The sequence below is a fragment of the Phaenicophaeus curvirostris genome, chromosome 12 (genome assembly GCF_032191515.1).
Source record: "Phaenicophaeus curvirostris isolate KB17595 chromosome 12, BPBGC_Pcur_1.0, whole genome shotgun sequence".
Lineage (NCBI taxonomy): Eukaryota > Metazoa > Chordata > Aves > Cuculiformes > Cuculidae > Phaenicophaeus > Phaenicophaeus curvirostris.
The window spans coordinates 14864328-14889375 of record NC_091403.1 but is presented as its reverse complement, the minus strand read 5'-3'; the positions used below and the strand labels follow the sequence as shown (position 1 = coordinate 14889375).

Genomic DNA, 25048 nt, shown 5'->3' with positions numbered 1-25048 from the left:
TCTCTCCTGTTCTTTTCTTGTCACCCTCTTAATTTCCAGAGTAAGCTTTTGCTGTGTTGTCGTGGGACTTTGAAACAGCCTACAGGTAGAGAACGGTCACTTATAGACTTAAATCCATTTCAAGAGGAACATTAACATTAAATCATGTTAATTAACATTAATATGGCTTACAGGGTTTAAGACCTATCTTTGGGTTTAGCAGAGCTCTAGGAATAATTTAAAAGATGAGCTATTGCTTCCGTTGGGATCTTGACTTTGAGTCCACTAGAGGCAATGGGTGTCCTTGAATCAGCTTAGAAGACTTTGGATCAGGAGGTAATTTCAGATCAGCTTTCCTGGCTATCCCTCTGCAGCTCATTCTGCTTTGTGATGGCTTCTTTATGCTGGGCTGTACATCAGTGCCATGCAGAGCAAACCCCTTAACATCCCTCTTGCTGTTCTGGACCATGAGGCAATGAGCCATGTGTTTTTCAGATGACCATATGAAGATTCAATCTATTTTTAGAGCAGTCTTGTTGCCAGGAATAATACATGGAGCTTTGAATTGAGTGATGGATTATGTGATGATGTGAATGCCTGGAATGCATATTTAAAAATTTTTTTTACTGACTTAACATATCCACACCTCCAATGCAGTTACATTTAAAAGCAGCTTTGTATTTCCTATCTGTTCTGCATTTTTGACTGATGTCATTGGGGACCTATAGGCAAACATGACCAATTTGATTTCAGAGCCCCAAATGAGCAATAAGTATTGTAAGATGATGAAGAGACCACACCTAATGAATTTTATACAATCTATTTCCAGCCTCCATGCAAATACTTTTATTTCATGTTTAGTGTTCTACATGACCCAATACATTGACCTCTGTCATCCCAAGCGATCCCCCCATATCAGAGATGAAAAGCAAATCAGTATTCCTTCAGTCACGTAATAAGTGTGTGTCTCCAATTGAGCTGACTATATTGACCCACGTAAAACCCACTTAAATAAATCAAAGGAGATATTTGGGTATTCTTCCATTTGCCTATAGATTGATGGAAGAATAGATTACTTTAATACCTCAGGTATTTATTTTGTCGGTACAGTCAGACAGCTGTGAAAATGATCAGTATCAGAAATGTCAGGATCATTGGGGCTATCAGTAGCTTAGGTAACTTAAGCATCAAATGCATCTCGTTTGGTGCGTTTAAATGTGTAAATTCCTTTTAGAATGCATTTGCACTTTTGAAAAATGTTGCTGTTTAGCTGATTGCTTTTTCAGGCATTTCATAGAATCAGAATCATAGAATAACCAGGTTGGAAGAGACCCACCAGATATCTTGGTATCACTCAAGATCCCTCTGTTCAACCAAGCTGTTTTTTTCCCCTGCCGGCTCTTTTTCTGGAACATGGGGATGGCTTTCTCCTGAGCTGCTAGGATTTCTTTTTTGAAGAGCTCCCAGCCCTCATGGGCTCCCTTGCCCTTAAGTACTGTCTCCCATGAGACTTTGCCAGCCAGCCTTCTGAAGAGTTCAGAGTCTGTCCTCTGGAAATTTAATGCTACTGTCCTGCTAACCACCCTCTTCACTTCACCTAGAACTGAAAACCCTATCATCTCATGATCGCTTTGTCCTAGGCGTCCTCCTACTGCCGCATCCCCCATGAGGCCTTCTCTGTTCACAAACATCAGGTCCAGGAGGGCACCATCCCTTGTTGGTTCATTCACGAGCTGTGCAAGGAAGTTGTCTTCCATGCATTCCAGGAGCCTCCTAGGCTGCTTCCTTTCTGCTCTATTGTACTTCCAGCAGATATCAGGAAGATTGAAATCTCCCACAAGAACAAGAGGCATCGATCTAGAGTTTGTAAACAACTCTACGGTGTTTGGATGTGCAGGAAAGCAAGGATGAAAAGGCCTAGAAGGATGTTTTCTTCAAAATTGTTTTTAATGGCTCTACTTTCTTTTCTTCATCTAGATACAACAATGGTGGTGCATATGCTGTTCAGGTGGATTCTAAAGGGATTTATTCTGTCTTTTCTGCTCAAAACTGCTCTATCCCTGAACCCAGATGATCCAAATGTTTGTAGTCATTGGGAAAGGTAAGTTATAACATGCCGTATATTTTTTTTTTATTACCTATTTCAGATTTTTCCAATTAAAGGCAAAATAAGGACCATAAATGGTGAAATGCCACCCTGCCTCAAAGGAACATGGGTTTGCATGACTGAAATAGCTCTTTTGAGCACCTTTGAGGATTTGGATCATTGCAAGAATTGGTTCTAAAGCTAGAGCTGTAGACAGCATGCCCCTGTGTTACTTATCTGCCCAGCTGTGCTTTGGAAAGCTTCTCCATGGTTTCCATTAGAGGACTGTACTGGTGTATCTCCATTCATTTTGGGGAGACCTAGAGAAATGGTGGCCTTGTTCTGTCTTGCTTTTTTCTGGTTGTTGTCAAGCAAAACTATATGAGATTTCAACTAAGTTTTAAGCCCATCCTGCTGCAACGTGCAGGCTTGTTCTGTATGTCCTGAACTTTGTGACTGTATCTGCCAAATTTGTGTCAGCATCAAAGAGTATCTGCATGAAAGCATTGAGAATGAAAGGCCCTGGTAATACTGTTCTCTCTATTTTTACAGTGTCCTAGTCCTAAAAGTGGATCTGTGCAGGACAGTTCTGTTGAGTGCACAGAAACCCACTAGCTTTGATAGGGTTCACATTCACACAGGGTCTGTTTGCAGAGGCCAAAGTTCCTGTGCTCTTAAGTTTAACTTGATAAATTTCCAGTTGTGTTCTGTGGCTTAGTTCTACAGAAATATGAATTACTGTACACTTTAGCAAAATAAACTTCTGAACAACAGCAAATATAGAATCGTACTTCAGTGGCACCTTCTTTTGATTTTAGAGGCCTTAATTAAAGAATAAACTGTAGGTAATGCAACTGCAAAACAAAGACTCTACAGAAATAGGATTTTGCAGTCTGTGTTGTGAGGTGAAGTGCATTCAGAGCACAGGAATAAAATATTGATTTTGGCTGAAGAAAGTCGGCAACCTAGAGACCCAATCAAGGAGAAACAAAAATTAAATACCAAAGTTGATTGGTTGTACTGACCGAGATGACTTTGTTACTTAGATGTTAATAAATCAAAGGGAAAGGATTGTTAGGGCAATTGCTGGCTAACAAACAGGGTCATAAAATAATAATCAAGATTTGTGAGTGTTACTGTTTTACTTTGATAATGAGCAGTGCAAATATTTTACATTTTGGCATTAGTAGAAGTAAAAACATTTTCGTGAAACCCAGCAAATTGTGATAGAGGGCAAAAGCAACACTGAGCAGAACGCTGCCTTTCCTAGAAGGGGCACGACAAGCAGTGCAGTAATAGTCTAGTCTTTGATTTCAAGCCTGTCAGACCCTCCAAGCCAATATTTGGGTATTCCCTTATGGGTGCAATCTCACAAGGCTTAATCACATCAGCAGTGCCATGACTGAGAAGGAAATCACATGGATGATTAAGACAATCGATATAATGAATGACTTGGAGGCTCCAGTTCCTGGGTCTTGACCCTGCTTAGGATGACTCCGGTAACATTCTCCAAGGATATTGTAGATCTGATAAAGCAGAGCTTGTTTCCGGATCAGAACCTGAGATTAGGAGCCCCGTAAGCAGTGCACACGCTTACTGTAGGGCAATGCAATGTTCTGAAATGACTGAGACTGACAAGTGAGATTTGTGTTCCTATATCGTGTGAGAGACCCTTACACTCTAAATATAATAATAGTAATTATTATAGTACTTGTTGCAGGAATAAGTAGTGTTTTGGGAAGGAGATTGCTCAGTTATCCGCATTGTTGGAGCTCTGTGATTTCTAATCTCTTTGCCCAGTTTTTGCTTATATCCATTCATTTGTACAAAGGGGGAATCCCATTCTAACCATGTGTTGAAGCATTCAAAATCCAGATACTAGTTAACTCATCTTGCAATTTTCAGATGCTTCTGAGGTTATTTCTGGTACAAATTAAAAGGATTAAATCTGTGCAGCACAAAAATAAACACTCTTCAGCCTTTTACAAATGATCCTGTTTGGTTGGTGCACCCAGTATCTGAAGTAATGATGCTGCTTCATCATAAAATGAAGTGTGAACATTCCATCACGCTGGCAAAATGCAGCAGTGCTAAGTTAACGTAAGCTCTCATTAGTATTGTGGAATACAAGGAAAAATTAACTGCCCTAGGCAGGATGGCAGCTGAGACATTTTTTAAAACCATGATGCTTTCCTCCCTGTTAAAATTTACACTAATCAAGTTAACTAAATGCCTTTTTCACCTTCTAAACTACCATGAATTTTAGCAGCAGTTGTGTCTATTCCAGAAGGGGTTGATTGTTACTCCAACTGAAATGGCTCTGCTTAGTTCTGTTATAGAGCCCAAGTTAGAAGCTTTTCCATAATGCTCAGGAAGAGCTGTGGTTGAAGGGAGCCTGGTTCTGTTTCAATAAGGCCCAAAGTTCCTGGGGTTATTGATGTAATTGTTTTTCATCCTGAAGGCAGAGGAGCAGCAGATACAGGGAACTGAAGCTTTTTGTGTTGCAGCAAACAGCCTTTCCCTTTCTTCCTTTGTCTGCTTCTAGCTACGCTGTGACAGTACAGGAATCTTACGCTCACCCATTTGATCAGATCTATTATACAAGATGTACTGACATACTGAACTGGTTCAAGTGCACTCGTCACAGGTAAGAGCTAATACCTCGGTACTTTAGACTTCTTTTGCTTACTCATCTTCTCACATAACCTTTTCTTTATCGAAGCTTTTGTGGTACTTCAGTAGGGATATGTATGGAAAGATGTGTTTAGTACAATAGCCACGGTGTTGGGCATTCTAGGACACTGACTGAAGTAGAGGGAGAGTTTTACATGAAATTTGTGTGGTCAATGTCAGTCAGACTCTTATGGGGTAATTCAGGACTACATATCCTTGCCATTCACCCCACCCTGTGATTGGAAGTTTTATTACACAACCAAACATGACCAACTGTCTTTTCCAAGTGATCAGTGCGCATCCAGGTTTATGGCAGGAACCCCCTGCAGCTCCTTAATCTTGAAATACCACACCCAAACCTGCATTGAAGAAGTGGTGAAATGAGGATGGGTCTATTTCTAGCACTGAACAAAAGCTGATACCAAATACTGTGCATTTCCCATGCTACAAAATATTGCTGTTATAGTCATCCTGATTTCAAGTAGAAAAGTATCCTAATAAAGACCCGCTAATATTTGCAGTATTTCAGAGTAGTTTTAGCAGGCTGTTTGGTACCTTAACTTTCATGCATTCATAGCAAAAACATTGTTCAGCCCCAATGCAGTCTGCCTGCGGGGTTTTGCTTTTTAGCTTCTGTGTTACAATGCCTGGAACTGAACAGAGGTGCAGAGCTTCCTGGGCTCTGGAACGCAGCAGAGCAAATTTGATAAATTTATGTAGCATGAGGCATGATACATTTTGTTCAGTTTGGGTAATTTCAAATGAACAATGCTGTTTTGAAGTGTTTCTTGTTAAATATTCCTTTTCTAATGTGGTCTCATTGCTAATGCAATGAATAAGTCTAAAACAATACAGAAAGGTGAATCATAGAATAGTTTGTGCTGGAAGGGACCTTAAAGATTATCTAGTTCCAACCCCTGCCATGGGCAGGGACATCTCACTGGATCAGGCCATCCAACCTGGCCTTGAACACCTCCAGGGATGGGGCAGTCGCGACTTCCCTGGGCAACCTGGGCCACTGCCTCACCACTCTAATGGAGAAGAAATTGTTCCTTGTGTCTAATCTAAATCTGCCCCTCTCCAGTTTATACCCATTGCCCCTAGTCCTTTCACTACAAGCCTTTTTACAAAGTCCCTCCACAGCTTTCTTGTAGCCCCTTCAGGTACTGCAAGGTCTCCCTGGAGCCTTCTCTTCTCCAGGCTAAACAACCCCAACTCTCTCAGCCTGTCCTCATAGCAGAGGTGCTCCAGCCATCCGATCGTCGTTTAATTTCTTGCTGTGCACAACGGATTCTGTTGGAGAAAACAAACCTTAAATAATGAACTGGGACTATAATGTCGTTTTGCAAGGTGTTAATGCCTCGGAAGAGTTAGCAAGTAGGAGGAAATCGCCTGGGGTTGACTTTGCCTTTTGTGTATCGAGAGCAGTTTCTATTGTGATTTCTTGTGTTGCCCACCAACAGGGGTCTCTGCAGGAGATTCTGTTCATTCTGTTGATGGTTGCTGACCTTGCTGATGTGCTCTAATGAATCATTTATTCTTGAAGGAACTCCTTGCCCTTCCTTTAGAACCGGGCAAATGTTTTAAGATAGCAGCCCTAGGAAGGGCTGTGGTGATTGACTGCCGTGAGTGCTGTGTTTATAATACAAGTTATATTTCAAGTTTCAAAACAAGCATTGATTTTTTTTTTATTGTGGCTTTTAATATCAAAAGCTTTCATGCATTTTAAAATAATTATTGAATGCTATCCTTACTATAATTTAACACAAATATGATTCTAACCGTAGGCATTGATTTTCAATGTTGTCAAACGGCTTTCTGTCTTGCAATTTAGAATAAGTTATAAAACAGCATATCGAAGAGGACTAAGAACGATGTATCGGCGAAGATCTCAGTGCTGCCCTGGATATTATGAAAGCGGAGACTACTGTATACGTATGTACAGAGCCTTGATTCAGACCTGAGAATTAGAAGTAATTTTTGGAGGAGCTGTAGACAAAGTAAAGACATGTTGCAGTAGTGATGTTAAGGGTTGGTTTTCAGAGCTGCTCAGAACCCTCAGATCTCACTGATTTCAGTCAGAATTGCATATGCAGAAGATTTCAGGTCATTTCAGGTATATGCATTTCAAGTACCTAAGTAAAATTCTGCTGATATCATTGGGGAGGGATTTAATCAAGTTCCTGGGTGCTTTCTCAAATCAGACCTTGCTTTGAGGAGTAATTTATGCAAGCATGCACTGACATTGAAGAATTAGGGGAATCCATAAAACTAGTAAGAATGAACTATTATATAGTTTAAGTAGTAGTGTGAAGTTTCTGTCTTTGAATTTTGAAAGTTCTTACTGCAGATAGGAATATTTAAAAACTCCTTGTGTTTCGCATGATTCCTGTCAATAATTTTGCTCTTTTTAAAGCCTCACAAATGTTGGAAGAACTTTGTCCTAATTGCACTGCACAAGTAAATAAAAAGCTCTGGAATGTTAAGGTCAGTCTGAGGGGGACAAGAAGCGAAAGGGATCTCTCAGCAACACCTATGAGCTTTGTTAGTTAAAAATGTTAGGTTAATGTTAGGTGTTTTCAGTTAGGTTAATGTTAGGTGTTTTCAGTATTGCTGCTCTCTAAGTAGTCTGAGACACAAAGCATTTGCTATACTTCATTCAAAAGGAGAATAGAGCTGGGGATCTCTTGTCTGTGTCTTGTTAGAATGGGATTATGACACAAGAACAACTTGGGGAGGTTTTGATCAGCATCAGAATCCAAATTTTATTGACAGGTTTAGAGCACCATAGAATAACTTAAATGTGAAATTCAGACAATTATCCAGCTAATTTTAAATATCTTGACGTAATGCTTTGAAGCTATTTTTATCTAGTTCTGCTAGTGTTTTTATCTAAGTACCTATTTTGTACTTATATTGTAATAGATGAGCACCTCAAAACCAGGAATGGACTCTAATCTCATTTTAAATGACCTTTATGCTAAACAGTTTTTCACAGTCCAAAGCCTCTGTAAAGTAATGGCCCTTTGAGATAAGGCATTAGAATCAGCTTTATTTTACAGAGGGAGCTTGGGGTGCTGTTACTCAAGTCCTGAAAAACATGTACTGTAACCTGTTGTCTTTGCTAAAATCCTTCCTATGTTATGTTTGTACTTGTCTTTAAATTTCCCATGTTTCCATATCGTATCAGCAGTTGTTCCACATAATTTTATTACCAACTTGAGTTTTGTGGCTCAGACCCCTGTCTGGCACAGAAGATATTTATTTTCACTTTGCTGTCTGCAATTTCTTTTTCTTTTAATTGGTACACTGGCTGCAACAGCAGATCTCTGCAGACTTTCTGAGTCTTTGAGGAAATTAACAATGAGTTTAAAGTCCTTTTTTGTTAGTATTAATAATTGTTGTTTACTATTAACAATAATGTTATTAAATAAATAATTAGTTATGTTATTAAATAAATAATTACTTAAGGTTAATAATTAATTGTTAGTTCTGTTGCTACCAGGAAAATTTTGTCTTTAATACAGTGGAGAAAGAACAGCGTACACCATACAGCAACATTTTGCTGCTGCAGAACAGAGCGGAGGTATCTGGTCAGACTGGGAGTGTCACATTTGACACAGAGCAGATGATGCTTGTGTTCTTTCTTGTTTACACATACAAGATTCAAATTCTTATATTTCATCATCTGCCTGGTCACAGATGCAGAGTTTGTGCCTTGGGGATGTTTTCTGTCTGTTGTCCTTTCTGAGAGGTCTGAGTAAAGTGCAGCTGAAAGAGAAGTGACGTAAATGAAGATCTCAATCATGACAATAAAACCCCCAAAAGCTATTGAAACTCTTACCTTGCAACCAACAGTTTGAAGGCACAGCAACATTTAGCTAATGTGATCTTTTTCCCATGTAATTTCTTTTGTTTCTAATGCATCAAGACTGGTCTCATTACTTTTGCCATGTTTTGGTTTTCCACAATATATTCCTGTGCCCACAACCAAATTCTCCCATTCATCATTCTTTACAGTCAGCAGTGAATTCCATTTTCATTCCTGGTGGCATCTCCCTGCTGTTGTCTCTTTCCTCACCTCCCTTTCCCATTTCTTTTTCTTTACACTGCTATTTTTTGCTGTTTCCTAACATGCAGTCCAGTAAGCCTGTCCCATGTTCCTCTAGACATGTCAGTGCCCGCTCCTTTAGTGGCAGCTGCTACAAGACGCAGGTCAGGAGTCACCATCAAAATCATCCCGCTTGTCTGTGCTGTCATAGGGTGGTGTGGTTCAGGGGTGACCGTGCTCCTGCTCAGCCCCACTGCCGTGAAGGGAAGGAAGCTCCAGCCCTGCAGAGAATGTTCTCTCTGCTCAGCCAGCCCTTTAAAATCTGTTCCATTAGCAATCATGGAAGCCACTACAACACAGGGAGGAGAGAATACATCCCGCAGTGAATGTGATGATCAGAAGAAACTTTGATTAAAAAACAGTGTGTAGATTAAAGGCTAATTGGTTCTTCTTTCATTAATAGCAGTCTTTATTTCTTACAAAAGTTAAATAGCTTTGTAATTAACAGTGACATGTTTAGACTAGAGAAGGCTAAGCTTATATCTCCATTAATAACTGTTTCTTGGATTTTAAAGCGGAAGTAAAGGCTTTCGGCTACTGTTTTGATCTTTTCCCCTTCTCATTTAAGTTTTTTAAAGAATGTCAGATATGTTTTTATCTGTGTTCTCCTGTTGTGACTTACTAAATGAATTAGTTCTAATAAGATCTACCCTCAGTTCTAAATGATCAGATTGACCCAGAGCCTCTTGCTCAGCCACTCTTTCTCTGGTGTCTTCTTTGCCCTCTGAGATTTTCCTATGCCACTGTCCCCCAATATGTGGAATTCAGGCACAAAGTCAATTAACTGAAGTTATTGACTGGTAAGTTATGCATCTGGCCAGCCCACCAGCAGTTTTGGGGTATGAAGTTGTCTTTGGGCCTTCAAAGGGTTTGAAATATTTTTTGGTTGTAATGTTATTCAGAAAATACCACCTGAACAATGCTGCAAATGCACATCTGCATTTTTTTTTTTACCATTGTGGAAGCTTTGCAAAACGATTCCTCTTCTCTGAATGTTCTTATGCATGACATAGCTTTTCACTGAGCTGTCCCTGAAAACAAACAGCACAGTCTGGGTAGTAAATCAGAGCGACGATGGTGTACTGTACTTGTACGCCACAGTAAGCTTTTGGCAGGGCCCATGCATAAACTGCAGAAAATCCTTTTTTAAACAACCACAGAGTTCAACTGCGCTGCAAGGGTTTCCTAAGGATATTTTAAAATTATATTGCCTAGATTAGTATCTATGGTAGATAAAGAATCTCTGAATACTCTGCTGCTCACAAAAAGGAAGAAGAAAAGGAATATTACATGGGTTTTCTGCAATTTTTTTTACCCTTTGAGTAGATGATAATTGAATACTTCCCTTTAAGAATACGTTAGATAGAAAGTTCCCAGTGTACAAGTGGATATATTTTTGTCTGAGAGACCAATGCTTTGTCCTGTCTGTCCATTTTAATCTTGTTCTTGCACTACAGATTTATATAAAGGAGACGTTTCTACTAGGTAACAAAGGGTCAAAGACCCAAGCATCAGAGGAAAGGAATATGGGACTACAAGTGGCACCTACTTAGATCTGAAGTTTGGCAGAAAAAAACTATGAAGCACAAAGTTGGGAATTCACCTTTTCTTCCCAGATTGAAATAATTTAGCTTTTCAGAGTTTTACTTTTCACTCTTGTACCTTACCTTCTTTTTCCAATGTATAAATCTGTGCAATGTGACAGGGCTTAATAATGACAGGATTCATGTTCTAACAATCTTATTTGCTGCCATTTATCTGTAATTCAAACCTGCCAAAATTTAGTAGAGTTATAGATTGACCATTTCATGGTTCTTTCCTTTCTTGTCCAGGTTCTTATTGGTGTCAGATTGTTTCTCAACATTCAGCTTTCCACATTATAGTTGCCACAATCATCACCAGAGCTTCTTGACTTTGACAAATCTATTTATAGAGAAATCCTTGGTCTCGCTGGCTGAATCTAAACTTGTCACCTGGACTGGGAGTTTGCTTAGGCCAGAGACTGGGGTTGTTGTTACATTCCCATGTAGTTATTTACCTATCTTTCAGCTAGCCCATGGCTGACACCTTGAATGAATTAAAAAACAAACAAGTGATGTTCTTTTAATATCTGACCTGGTGAAATTATGCAAGATTGGAACTTGATTATTTCCAGGATTTTCAGTGATGTTTCATAAATTCTGTAATATGATTCCAGTAGACGTGGCAACTTGATAATATGATGTGTGGTTTTGTATTGTAGCAGTATGAGCATTCTGCAGTACCTCGGGATTGCACTCAGATTTACAAGGCTGCATGACTAGTGTAGTTTTTGTGGTCTTTGAAAAGGCTGCCTTATTGGAGCCATATGGCTGGATTGTTAAACATCTGTACCATAAGAGTAACAGTTCCAGAGCTTCCTGCCATCTGGAGGAATTACAATACTTACAATTCAATGCATATGTTATAACAACACACCAACACCACAGCAGAGAGTACTTACGATGAAAAGAAAAATAATAGCTTGTGTGATCAGTGCAAAAGTTGTACACTGTCAGGAACTGTTGAATCAGCGGCTTAAACTTCCTGAATATTCATAATGTTTGTTCATATGCCAGATTTTTTGATTATTTTCACTGTATAAGGCAGTAACTCATTGACATCTTAGAAGAAATGTCCTCATCCTCCTCCTCCTGCTCCTCCTTGCCTCAATTTTAAATTCCTCATGGTGAGCGTTCCTGTAACTTGAAAATATATTGTTTGAAAACTGCTGGACATAGGAAATATATTTTTGTTGTCTTTATAGACAGGCATTAAAGCTGGTGCGAGTGCTTTCTGTGAGAGCCTTACTGTTACGTTATTCAAGTACGACATTCTGTACATCAATAATGCAACATAAATTAAGGGAAATGATATAGCAGTGCATAGATACTATGTGTTGGGGGATATTCTTTTTCTCTGTCTGATTTGGGATGTGTGAGCATGAGAAAATGGTGTGGAAGGCCATTCTGCATTGAGCGTTATTAATTATAGAGGTGAAATGACAGTAGGAGATTCTTTGAAATTTCTCCTCTTACTTGCATTTAAGATGACTCCATCTGTCTTCATCCAGTGAAAAATATGAGGAAAATAATTTGGGGCCCATGCTCACATCTGAGGAGAGACTTGCACAGAAATGAAGAAACTTTTCTTCCAGTAGTAGCCACAGTGGTAGTAGCAGCAGCAATGTTCTCCCCACTGTGTGTTACCTGGGAGGAATGAGCACTGAATGAGCAGGTGAGTTGGTAGGAAAGCAACTCAAGGAGCATGCAACAGAACTGGTTGTCTGCATTCACCTTCCGCTACCATACTGCAGAGTGTAGCCTAGGAGCAATGTCCCAATGTCTAATATACCATTGGAGAGAGCACGGGGGAGCAGGTCACAGCTCTGCACACAGCAGAGACCTTTGCTCATTCATTCTGAGCATCTCAGGAGGCAGGAGTATGTGGGTAGGAAGAGGGAGAGCTGCCTTTTAAGTGGTTCAGTTCATTTTGTGGCATGGGTAAGGATGCTGGGTCACTACTTAGCCTAAAGGAAATGGAGAGACCTCTTCAATGGGAAGGTGAAAAAATCAATTCGCATCTACCATCCATCATTTTATATTCGCAGTCAGCTTCTGGATGCTGATGGATTTGCAAAGATGCTGGTGGGGAGTAGTGGTAATGAAATAAGGGAAGGACTTCTGGAAGAATTGCAGTAGCAGGAGGAGAAACAAAATGCTTGTACAGAGGAATGAGAATAGCATAAGGGTGGAAAGGAGAGTATGCTGAGCTATATAATGTCTCAAGGGGCTGAATAAATATCAGAGGAAAAATTATGCAGGCATTATAGTTAGAAAAAGATTTAGGCTGCTGCTAGTGTAGCAATAAAAAAGCTTTTCTGGCTGCGTTCAGCAATCTCAGTTGGATCAGTGTAAAAGAATACTGGGAAAGTAGACAAAGAAGGAGGCACTGCATCCAGGGCTGCTCATAGAATTCATGCTAATGGCCTGGATGACTAGAAGCTTCAGCAGGATGAGAAGAAAGACACAAGAATCATAGGTGTGGGTTCATTATTGAATTCAAAGTAAGAGCCATTCAAAGTAAGAGCCATGCAAAGTCCATTGATTTGCTCACTTTTAGCAAAGACAGCTTGGTCCTCAGCTGCTGTAAATCAGCACAGATTTGTCAGGTTTGTATGGACATCTTCAGTTACTTCATCCTCACTCCTGTATCTTTAATTTCTTGATTCTCTTTCAAAATTCCTTCTTCTATCTCCTGCTTTAATACACTTGAGCATTGTTAATACTAGTTAGCACTGATCTAGAATGGTGTGGCAGGCACTGGTGCTAATCCGAAGTTATGGCTCAGTCCTTCCTGTGCGGCTGGTGTCCATTCCCTTGCACAGACTTACAAAACCAAGATCCTCTCCATCCCACATGGGGATAAACTGTTTTTCAGGACATATATATGCAGGACATTTGCCATTTATTGAATTCCAGAAGACTTTCCCTACAAGAGAGGTTGAAGCTTATTAGTAGTCTGGATGTGGGGAGAGCTGGGCTAACTTATTGAAATCACAGAATCACAGAATCACAGAATAACCAGGTTGGAAGAGACCCACCGGATCACCGAGTCCAACCGTTCCTACCAAACACTAAACCATATCCCTCAGCACCTCGTCCACCCGTGCCTTAAACACCTCCAGGGAAGGTGACTCAACCACCTCCCTGGGCAGCCTGTTCCAGTGCCCAATGACCCTTTCTGTAAAGAATTTTTTCCTAACGTCTAGCCTAAACCTCCCCTGTCGGAGCTTGAGGCCATTCCCTCTTGTCCTGTCCCCTGTCACTTGGGAGAAGAGGCCAGCACCCTCCTCTCTACAACGTCCTTTCAGGTAGTTGTAGAGAGCAATGAGGTCACCCCTCAGCCTCCTCTTCTCCAGGCTAAACAACCCCAGCTCTCTCAGCCGCTCCTCATAAGGCCTGTTCTCCAGCCCTTTCACCAGCTTTGTTGCTCTTCTCTGTACTCTCTCCAGAGCCTCAACATCCTTCTTGTGGTGAGGGGCCCAGAACTGAACACAGTATTCGAGGAGCGGTCTCACCAGTGCCGAGTACAGAGGGAGAAGAACCTCCCTGGACCTGCTGGTCACGCCATTTCTGATACAAGCCAAGATGCCATTGGCCTTCTTGGCCACCTGGGCACACTGCTGGCTCATATTCAGTCGGCTGTCAACCAACACCCCCAGGTCCCTCTCCTCCAGGCAGCTTTCTAGACAGACTTCTCCCAGTCTGTAGCACTGCATAGGGTTGTTGTGCCCCAAGTGCAGGACCCGGCATTTGGCCTTGTTAAACCTCATGCCATTGGACTCTGCCCAGCGGTCCAGCCTGTTCAGATCCCTTTGCAGAGCCTCCCGACCCTCCAGCAGATCGACACTTCCACCCAGCTTAGTGTCATCCGCAAACTTGCTAAGGGTGCATTCGATGCCTTCATCCAGGTCATTGATGAAGACATTGAACAGGGCTGGACCCAGCACTGAGCCCTGGGGAACCCCACTTGTCACTGGCCTCCAGCTGGATTTCACACCATTTACCACCACTCTCTGGGCCCGGCCATCCAACCAGTTTTCCACCCAGGAGAGTGTGCGCCTGTCCAGCCCAGAGGCTGACAGTTTCTCAAGCAGAACGCTGTGAGAAACTGTGTCAAAGGCTTTGCTGAAGTCCAGGAAGACCACATCCACAGCCTTTCCCTCATCCAGTAGCCGGGTCACTTTGTCATAGAAGGCGATCAGGTTAGTCTGGCAAGACCTGCCTTTTGTGAACCCATGTTGACTGGGCCTGATCACCCGGTTCTCTTGCATGTGCTTCATGATAGCACTCAAGATCACCTGTTCCATGACTTTCCCTGGCACTGAGGTCAGACTGACAGGCCTGTAGTTTCCTGGGTCCTCCCTGCGGCCCTTTTTGTAGATGGGCACAACATCAGCCAGCCTCCAGTCCAGTGGGACTTCCCCAGTCTTCCAGGACTGTTGGAAGATGATGGAAAGGGGTTTGGCCAGCACATCCGCCAGCTCCTTCAGTACCCTAGGGTGAATCCCGTCCGGCCCCATAGACTTGTGACTGTCCAGTCGGGCTAGCAAGGCTCTGACCACCTCCTCTTGGATCATGGGAGCCTCATTTTGCTCCTCTAGCTCCTGGGTTTGTACACAGGCGGAACGACCCTCCTTACGACTAAAGACTGAGGCAAAGAAGGCATTAAGTACCTCAGCCTTTTCCTCATCCCCTGTTACTGTTGTCCCTTCTGTGTCCAATAGGGACTGTATGGTCTCCCTAGTCCGCCTTTTATTATTTATATATTTGTAGAAAGATTTTTTGTTATCTTTCACTGACTTGGCCAATCCAATTTCTAGCTGAGCCTTAGCCCTTCTGATTTTTTCCCTACACAATCTCACTTCCCTCCTGTAGTCCACCCAAGAGGCCTGTCCCTTCTTCCAGAGGCCATAAACATTTCTTTTCTTCTTGATATCACTCAAGATCTCTCTATTCAACCAAATCAATAGGGTCAGAAAGACAGATGGGTGAAATGAAACACATGCTTAAAAAATGAAGTTGTTTTCTTGACCACTGCTTTATATCCTTCTCCCATTTATTAGGTTTATTTCTCTTGTGTTCTGAAGAAGTTTTAAAGCCTAGTAGATAAGTGTTACCCAAATCTACATGGCCTTTAAGAAGAGCTTCTGCTGTACATACCATATCTGAGATTCCCCACTTGTTTCCTATTGTGTTTTCCTCTGGCTGTGACCTTCCCCTGCCCTGTTCCACAGCCTCTGTCACACCTGAACTCTAGATATCAGGGAAGCTGTCAGTCAGTTGTGGGGAATTGTTCTAAGACAGATTCCTTGTTGACTGAAAAAAGTGCTATGCAACCTGTGGCAGGTGTAAGCACCTGTCGCTGCTCATCCTCAGTTCTAGGCATCTTACAAGATTGAAGCTACAAGTAAAAATGAATTGATATCACCATGAGAATGTCTTAAGTGCATACAATACAATAATAGCAGAGCATGGTGCTGTGGGTCAGCCCTGGTGGTACTTGCACACTCACTGACCCACACAGCGACACTCACTTTACCTAGTGCAACAGGGGAAGAAGAAGGGAAGAGAAAAAGGAAGAAAACTAATGGACTGAGATAAAAAATGCTTAATAAGCGAAGGCGAAGTGGAAGAAGAGAGAAACAAAACAAGTGATGCAAAGGCAATCAACTCACACCTCCCAGGGGTAGCCTGATACCAGCCGCTTGGTGAGCAAAAGATGGCTAATCTCCCAAAAGCCCCTCTGCCTTTTTATTGCTGAGCATGACATTATGATGCGGGAATACCTTGTGGGTTAGTCTGTGTCATCTGCCTGGTTGCATCCCCTCCCAGCTTCTTGAGCACCTCCAGTCTATTCACTGAGGGACACAGCAGCACGTGCAACAGAGAAAGCCTTGATGCTGTGCAAATGCTACAATAGCTAAATGTTAGAGTTATCGGCATTGTTCTGGTCACAGTTCTAAAACGTGGCACTATCCAAGCTGCTGTGAAGAAAATTAGCTCCATCCCAGGCAGACCCTGGGTATGACCATGGAGCCATTCTGCAGTTAATAAAAACTACTCATCAATAAGATCCTCATAAAACCTCCTTCTGTGTTTTTTTGGGGTCTTCCACCTCTTAGTTTCAGTAATGACAGGAGACTACTTTGAAAGCTGATGCAAACGACTCATTTTGAATATTTTTCACTCACTTTTGGAAAGGACAAGGCAGTTGTCTGGGCTGGCTGAGGGTTTGTGATCCTTGCTTCTGCCACCCTCTGGTATCTCAGCCATTTATATCATGAGCTGTAGGTGCCTTAAATATGTCAGCCTGTGTGGGCAGAAGGAGGCATTTGGCTACCTGGGTGCATTTACTTACGATTCAGCCACTCTCCATCTCCTCTATCACGGGAATGAGACTGGATGGAAGCCCTTGGCAGGTTGAACTTGGCCCAAGAGCTGCGTGTTAGGCTTAAAGTATACTGCACTCAGCATCTTCCTATGCATAACATACGTTTCTTTTACATGAGCTTTTGGAATGTCTGTCTGTAATTATTACATCCTTTTAGCAGTCCCTCTTAAAAGTACTGATGATGTTCACACTGGGAATACCGCATGAGCCTGCCATGTGCAATACCAGACTAGGTTAGTGGTGTTTATTGATATTGGTTTCTTAAATGCTGGGTAATACCTGGCAGTGGATTTATTGGGTGGGAATTTAAAGAGGTCATAGTCCCCTTTGTCCTCACTTAGCTTTGTCTTGTTTGGCGTGTATTCAGTGTCTCATGGTGGGAAAAATATATATTATTCTGTGGATTTTCAGTTGCTTTTGCAAGCTTTGATGATGAGTATGTGATAGTCTCTGAAAGAAATGCAGCTCTCTCTAGCTCAATGTCAACAGATAGTGCTCTCTAATGAAAGATATCTTCAAACTTTGTGGTAAGCAATCTCATATGTTAAAATAAAAAGATATTTACAACTCTCGTTGAACCGATTTACATTTCAATGTGTAAAAATATTAAGATGCCAAATGGCACAGATGATCACTGTGGGACTTCAGGAAAGAAGTAACTTCTTCCTCTTCAACCCATACTGTTGCATCAGAAGCTGGGCTTTCTCAGGTGTCAAGCGCTACAGTTCCCATCAGCTTGACTGAGAGCTGTGGACTGACACCATTTCTGAGGTGTTAACACCTCACCCATAATAAATACCTGCTGTTGCTGTTGAAGTAGCAGCTGATCTGTGGAATGAGTTGTGCTTTTGTATGGATGCGCTGATTCTTTCTGTGGCTTTATGTAGCAAAGCACCTTCCTGAGACATTTGCATGAGTTACTTTAGGGAGCGGATGACAGTGAAACAAAATGGCACAAATTCTTCGGGGAGGCAAAACAGAAAAAGGGTGCAGGTGAAATGGCTGGTAGGAGTGAGCTGAAGGTTCCCAGAGTGCACAGAGGTGGTAATGTTAGGTTTGCAGCAGAGTCAGGCAGTAAATCAGTGTTCATCTTTGGTTCCATGATCGTTCTTGATGAAGAAAGGAGCTTGTCAGCTGATAGCTTGAAAACCATCTGTTAACACTTCATAATCTAGTCCAGTGTACAAGTATTAATCAGCTATCCAAAAGGCTGTTCAGAGCCAGTGCTTTTCTAACCAGCCGTGAACACATCCTCTAGGACCAGTTACTTTGTGACTGGTTATCTAGACATTCTTTTTCTGTTACAGAATTAATATTTGTGTATTGTTGTGTTTTCTCTCGAATAAAGATTTTTTTTTAAGGCCCCCCAGGGAAATTTTTCATGAAACTTCAGTCTGCTGCAGATTTGATCACAAAACATTTCTGAATAATTTATCTTAAGCTCAGCATGTCTGACATGGATGTTCACTTTTGCAAATTGCACTTGCTCTGATGCAGTAAATCAAGAGATATTTTCAATCTGTTTGAAAGTCTTTCTTCTTTTGATCAAGATTTTTCTTGAATACTATGATTTACTTTTATTACTTCAATGTCCTGAAATCCATGTGCAAAACCACTGAATGACTGTATTAAGCTGAAGAAGCTCCCTACTTAAGTATGTAAACTAAGCAAAATAAGATATTTGTTTTTCCGATTAAAACCAAGAAACAGTGTATGAAACATGTTATAAGCATGTTTGTAGAGAAATTGTGAACCTGGCACTGAGTATAGCCAGTGTCAGAAGGAGGTTTTCAGTTACAGCAATGTGGTGCACACATGGGCTCTGCTGAAGCGAGTCACTCGTCCATACCTTACAGTCTGATATCACTGTATCTGCATTCACAGGCCTGGCCTCACCGACAGGTTTGCCTTAGAAATTTGTCCGTATTCATCTGCTTTTGGTGAGAAACAGAGAGAAGGATTTTTGTTAGATTGGCTTGATGAAATCTGGAATAATAATGAAGAAAAATGTTGTTTGAAAAATCAATAGCTTATTCAATGTGCAATAGGACTGAAATTAATCTAGGGGAATCAGCGTAGTTTACTTTTGTTAGATGTTGTGTTGCTCTGTAAAGGTAGCCAGAAGTATCATGCAGTCTAGATGCCTTGATCTATCTACTATTATCTTTCAGCAATGACATTTTTGATGCACCCCTTCTTGCTTTTACAGACGGCACATACTCTCTGCTATGAAAATCAATCAGCAGTGGAGCTGTGTCACTTACTGACAGAAAATAGGGTTTTCTTGGCATGAGACCCACAATTCAGAGCAAATCAGTAATCAGAGAGCTGGGGACATGTGGCAGCACTACCAGATCCAAGAATAAATATTTCGAGGAGCTGCACTATGATGGAATTAGTACACAAAGATGTTCACTTAATGCCCTGAGTGGGAAACCTGCAGCAACATATACAAATGCTGTAATTTTGAGGTGATTTCCAGAGAACAAGGCAAGATGGCTTGATTGTTGAAGGAGACTTTTTAGACCAAAATGCTACTTGTGTCTCTCACTGCCTGCCGTAGCATATCTGAGAATCTTGCCTTTGTTATAAATGCTGACTTTTTTGTAACTGCTGATTTCCTTTGACATTATCCTATATGCTTCCTTTTTCAATGCTTGACTCAAACAGATTCCCAGTCAGCATTGGAACCTGTAAATTCTTGGTCTATTTGATTGACAGTCATAGAAAGAAGGCAGAGGTGGCAGTGATGTAAGTATTAGCAAAAATTCTATAGTGAAGTTCACTTGTCTGTGAATACCATCACACAACTGGCGAGTTTCGTATAGATGTGCCATGCGTGTACAAGTCCTTACCTGTTCATCTGTGATGTAGTTATCACTTCCCTCATGTGTGGGGTACTGTATACTCCTCCAGTCTTCTTAGGATGGAAATGTTTGTTTATTTCTGACCTGCCACTTTTAGCTAATTTCTAATTTTGTATTTTGGAGCTGGCAGTTCAATTTCCATTCCAACACAACTCCTAGGAGAGCCCAGACTGCAGGCAAGCATACCCATACCAGGGAGTGGAGAACAGTCGTTCCTCTAGCAGTCTGCTGAGTGCAGTTTTATACTACCTGCCATCACAGGTAGTTTGATAGATCAGCTTATGCTTACTTTTCTTCTGGTAGGTTTGGCTTCTCCATATCTGTTGGCAGGAAAGCTGAAAGGGCCACAGATCTTAATTTGGTGGTTTGGTAGGAGGTTCTCCTTTGTTCCCCAGCTTGTCAAGCATTTCATTCCCTCAGGCGTCAAAAAGAATTCCTCTCAAGTTAAGAACAGAATGGGGAATACTTTTACCGCTTTTGGCCCAGGAAAATTACTTCTTACCTCTTAATGTCGTCAAAAAGCCTGGAACCTCCTGCTGACAAGTACTATTTGATTGCATTTAGTTTTAGTGAGGTCTGCTAGATCATATACAGAGAGAATGAGAGACAATGTGTAAGAGCACATGTTAATATTTCTACATTACTTAGGGAAAGAGAGTAGGGCTCTTTCCAAAGGTGCAATAAAAGCACAATTTGCAGACAAATTGTCATTAAGTTTGCTGGTTGAATGAATCAAGTTCCAGTAGAAAATTAATGAGTGAAAATGTATTTTCTACAAATTGCTGGAAAGAGTTGATCAATTTACACAAATGGAAGGAGGAGACAGAGGGCACAGTGGGGGAAAAGCTTTCCTGGGTCATGGATTCTGCTCTGCTGATTCAGGATCTCTCTTAACCTCATTAACAGTTTGAACTAGTGATAGTGATTGTTTTGAACTCTGCAGTGAGGTGATGGGAAATCGTTTACCAGAAAAAGTTAAATGCTGAAAATTATCCCATAGAATAATATTGTATTCGAACATTGATCAGCAGAATTGATCTCAGTATAAATCTTTACTCTCAAGATAGTAGAATGCAATGATTATTTCTAGTTGAAGCAGTGACAGAAAATGCATAAAATCCGTTGCAGGCCTTAAATGATCAACAAGTATCAATGTTTAGCTGTTCTCCAAGAAGTTCTCAGTGGGCTCAGATTCACATTCTGTGATGGTCGTGAGAAAGACCATCAAGTGATTTGGAGTGTGGTTTACCTTAGAGTGGTTAGCATTTCACCTGAAGGTGGAATTTCTCTCTTCATCCCACAAAGGAAGCCAGGGTTCTTGTGTCTCCCGATCCCTATGGAGCACTTAGGGTGAGTAAGAGGACTGTGTGGGCTGTCATCCATGAACTTGGTCTGAGGCCTTCCTTCTGTGTGATGTTAGTCACGAATCAATTGAAGTAAGCTTTAAACAGATGCTTTCTCTTCATTGCAGACTTTGCCAGGATTCTTAAACTCCTTCATGCCTCTGCAGACATTCATCTCGGCAGAGCTGGGTTGTAACTTTATCTGCAGACTAATGGATCAGCGCTACTTTTACCCAGCCTCGTAACCTGTCCACTTTGCAAGGCAGATGGACTTCAGTGTTGAGTCCTGCAGTGCCTTCCCACAATTCCCTTTTTGTGCTTTGAAGTATTGCAAAGCTCTTGTGTTATTCACGCAGCCAGGGATACAAAGCGGTTCAGCTTTCTGACCCCAGTTCTGCTCTCCTGACATTTGCTGCTACAAGGAGGCTGCTTTTCAGCTGTCACTCAGACATTATAAAATGGTGAGTACTGTCTCCCATTCCCTCTCTCCACCAGAGCAGATGAAGCCAATGGGGCATCACAATGACAGAAAGAGTCTGTTATATGTGGCTGCCATCGACCTCTCCTTTTGCAGGGCTTTAACCTTCTTCTCTATTACTGTCACTGGCACTTTTTTATGGCCGCTGATGTGATGCCATTCCTATCTCAGGATCTGCTGCTCCAGCTCAGCTGTTCCTCAGAACCAAAGCGACTGCAGTTCCAAAAAGCATTCCACCAGTCTTGTATTTCTCAAGGCAGATAGAAAAAGCGGCAGTCTCTTCTCTGCCTTGTCCTTCCCTGGCACAGTTTACTTCCCTAACCCCTCCCTAGAGTAAAGCCTACAACATACAACATGGGCTGAACTAGGTTCTCATGAGTGCCAGATCCTCCAGTAATCAGTGAACTGTGAGCATTTGTCCTGTGAGGACCTGAGAGTCTGAAACCCTGAGGTCTAGCTGGAATTACTTCAGGACCTGTATGCTAGCTCATGTGATCTGGCTGAGCCACTCAGCATGAGAAGAATGTGGGGGTCCAAGTGTTCACCCTCTCGTTAATCAGCAGCACCCCAGATTGTCATATATCTGATAATAGAAATCTGGCCTGAAGCTGTCGTAGGTTTTATGCTTACTAACAAATCCTCATCTCCTATCAGATTCGTACAGGGGTTTGCTGATACTTTGTCAGCAATGACACTGGCATATGTCAGATTCTGCTCCTGGGAGGAGACAAAATCCTCAAAATGTATCTTCTCGATTCTTTTGCTTTAGGCATTTGGAAGTCGTCTCTGGCATAGCTGACTCCCTAAGTTTTGGCAGGGTGTCAGGACTGAGGATAATACAACCTATCTGCTACTCTGCACAGATCGATATCTCACTAAGGCGCTGGTCAGAAACTCCCCCTATCCCAGATGACGAGAAAGACCATTGATTCTGTTCTAATTTCAGAGATGCATAGTCTCTAATTCCAAATCTGCCGAAATATGTAATGGAACTGAACCTACAGGAGAAGGAGTTGATCTTGCAACCCGTTGCTCTATACGATCTATGTCAGTCTCATCTTTCCTTTGCTCGCATAGATCTCCTTGTTTTTGTAATTTATTATTAGTACTTTCATTGGATAACAAGAAGGAGATGAAAAACAAGAGTTGCTGTATACTGAAAGTATAAATTCCTCAAAGCCTGAGCAGGCTTTGAGATCTCTTCATCTATTAAAGTTGCTAAACCCTGCATTAAAGTGCTATCCAAGGTGATAAATTAATGGATGTATCCTGAGTGATGACCACAGACATTAAGCAATGCAAGTGACTATTATCCCACTTCATTGAAACAATTATAGAGAAAACCATCTAATCAGCATGATTCCTGACAGAAAGGCAGTGATTTAGAGAGGGAATCTTCCTTTCTGCAAATAAGCAATAATCTAAAAATAAAGAAAACCTACCTAGGTGCCTTAGCTGTAGTCATCTTTCTTCTACTTTCAAACCTCCCATTTCTGTGCCCATTTTAAGTGAATCTAGCCAAAAGCTGACTACAGGCTTACCTAAAGAAGCTAATATCGTAGACTCAGGACAGCCTGGATTTGGGCCAGTATATTAAGATGGAAACACCAGAGTGGCCCTGAGTGAACAGATTCCTAATGGATAAGGGGCAAGCATCTTCTTAATATTTTTTCATCTTCTTTGATATTTCCACATTATCTGAAATGACTGGCCATGAGATAACTGCAATTTCACCTGACGGAATTAGTCTTTCCCTTAAAGGTGGCACGAGGGACTGGAAGAATGTGCTAAAATGACCTAAATTGTTGCAGGATTGCATGTTGAATAGTGAAGGAAAGCATCACTTTTTCCTTTAAATTTATGCTGTGCAGTCTGATAACTGTCACACATGGGGCAAAATCGTTGGATGAGCTAAAGGTAAAATCCCAGCAACATGTGGGAAAAATGCAGGTGTGCCTTTGGTTCACAGCAAATTAAAGAAATTGGTCAGAGTTTGGGTGATATCAGTGCATAGTGAAGTAAAACGGGCAGAGACTGCCTAAGATGGGGCAGAGAAAAGACGGGTATTTTGAAGATCTTACAACCGTGGGGCAGTGTCCTTTTGCCACACGTGCAATCAGAGAGACCAGCTCATTCTGTGTAGTTCTAGGAGAGTGAATTTCTCGTTGTGTCTGTGCTCTCCTACAGTAGAAACTGGGTCTTCATTTAGCAATATTTTCCATTATTGTAACCTCTTTACATTTATTGATGCTTTCTGTCACCTCCTGGCTGCACTACAATTCCTGGACCAAATGCCAGCAGAGCCTAGGAAACTCTAGCTTGTACAGAACACTCCAGCACGTCTCTCCAGCAGCACATGCTGCTATGAAAGAGTGCAGTTCATGAACCCTGTTCTCTCCTTTCTATACTGGGTTCCTTTAGGCTTTGTAAACATAATGGTCTTTGTTTTGAAGATTTTTTTTCTTATCTGACACAACGAAATCCACTGGCTGAAGTGGGAGTGAGATGGAACTTGTTGGGTTGGTGGCTGTGAACTCCAGGTTCCAAGGATCACTGTAAGCGTTACCACATCCATCGCAACCACAAGACATGTTTTATTTTTCGGTCTGCCCCTTTTGCGGAATAAATATACAAGTTAGAATTTTGGTCAGGCTAACAAAACCATCACTCCACACTCACTTCCCTAGGATGAAACTCTTCTCTAAATGCACTTTTACCGCTAGGAAAGAGGCTGAGGCAGTGGTTGTGGCACGGTTAGTTACCTTGCTTAATGGAGTATAAGAAGTCAGTGAGTTGGTAATGTAATGATGAGTGGGGTAAACAGCATAGTACAGCAGGGTTAAACTCTCCAAAGTCATAGTTTGGGCCCCTATAGAGGAATGCCGCACCAAGAAAGATGGAGGAGCTCTGGATCCCTGGGCTGTGGCTGCTTTTGTCTAGGACAAAGTAATTGTGATGCCATTCAACTGAAGTAACTGTATTGAAAGTGTTCTGCAGGCAGAAGAGTTTGCTCCACTTCGCAGCATACTCTGCAATAACATTATCCTGGTGGTTTTGTGCTGGTGTAGATAGGAGACCCAGACAGCCTATTGAATACAGCCAAATGCAAATTCAGGGCAATAATTAAATACGTGCTACTGTTAGAGAAATCTATGCAGTCATTTCAAGCGTGAAAAGAGTTTCACCTTTAGGCCTATTTCCTGGAGGTTCGACCTTATATGTTAAAAAAAGCTCTGTTTGTAATTATAAAGCAAGTGATAAGCATCAAATGAATTGTGACACAGCCCTTTGGTTGACTTTATTCCATGTTAAGTAGCAGTTGTAGTGTGACCTTGAACACAGCCAAATAACTCATGCTGAACACATTGCTGCAAAGATGGCATCCTGGCAGGGCTTTGATGTAGGTCATTTTATTACCAGGCTGAATCAAACTACAAACTGATTTTAAACTCATGCCAAGAATGCTAATAATGGGCTGATCAATGAGGTGCTGGATTGTTCAGGAGAATTGATCAAGGGAAAATGCAGATGTAAAAA

At 41.6% G+C, this 25048-nt stretch overlaps 1 protein-coding gene across 7 annotated transcripts in view; it reads left to right on the top strand.

The window, feature by feature from the left end:
• Positions 1–25048, top strand: part of MEGF11 (multiple EGF like domains 11) — a 221703-nt gene that overhangs the window by 4548 nt on the left and 192107 nt on the right. For all 7 annotated transcript variants that reach the window (XM_069866561.1, XM_069866557.1, XM_069866560.1 and 4 more), the window contains exons 2-4: positions 1957–2080; positions 4611–4712; positions 6573–6673. In XM_069866561.1, coding sequence (XP_069722662.1) covers positions 1965–2080; positions 4611–4712; positions 6573–6673 — 319 coding nt within the window. In that variant the 5' untranslated portion in view covers positions 1957–1964. The remainder of the gene's footprint in view (positions 1–1956; positions 2081–4610; positions 4713–6572; positions 6674–25048) is intronic.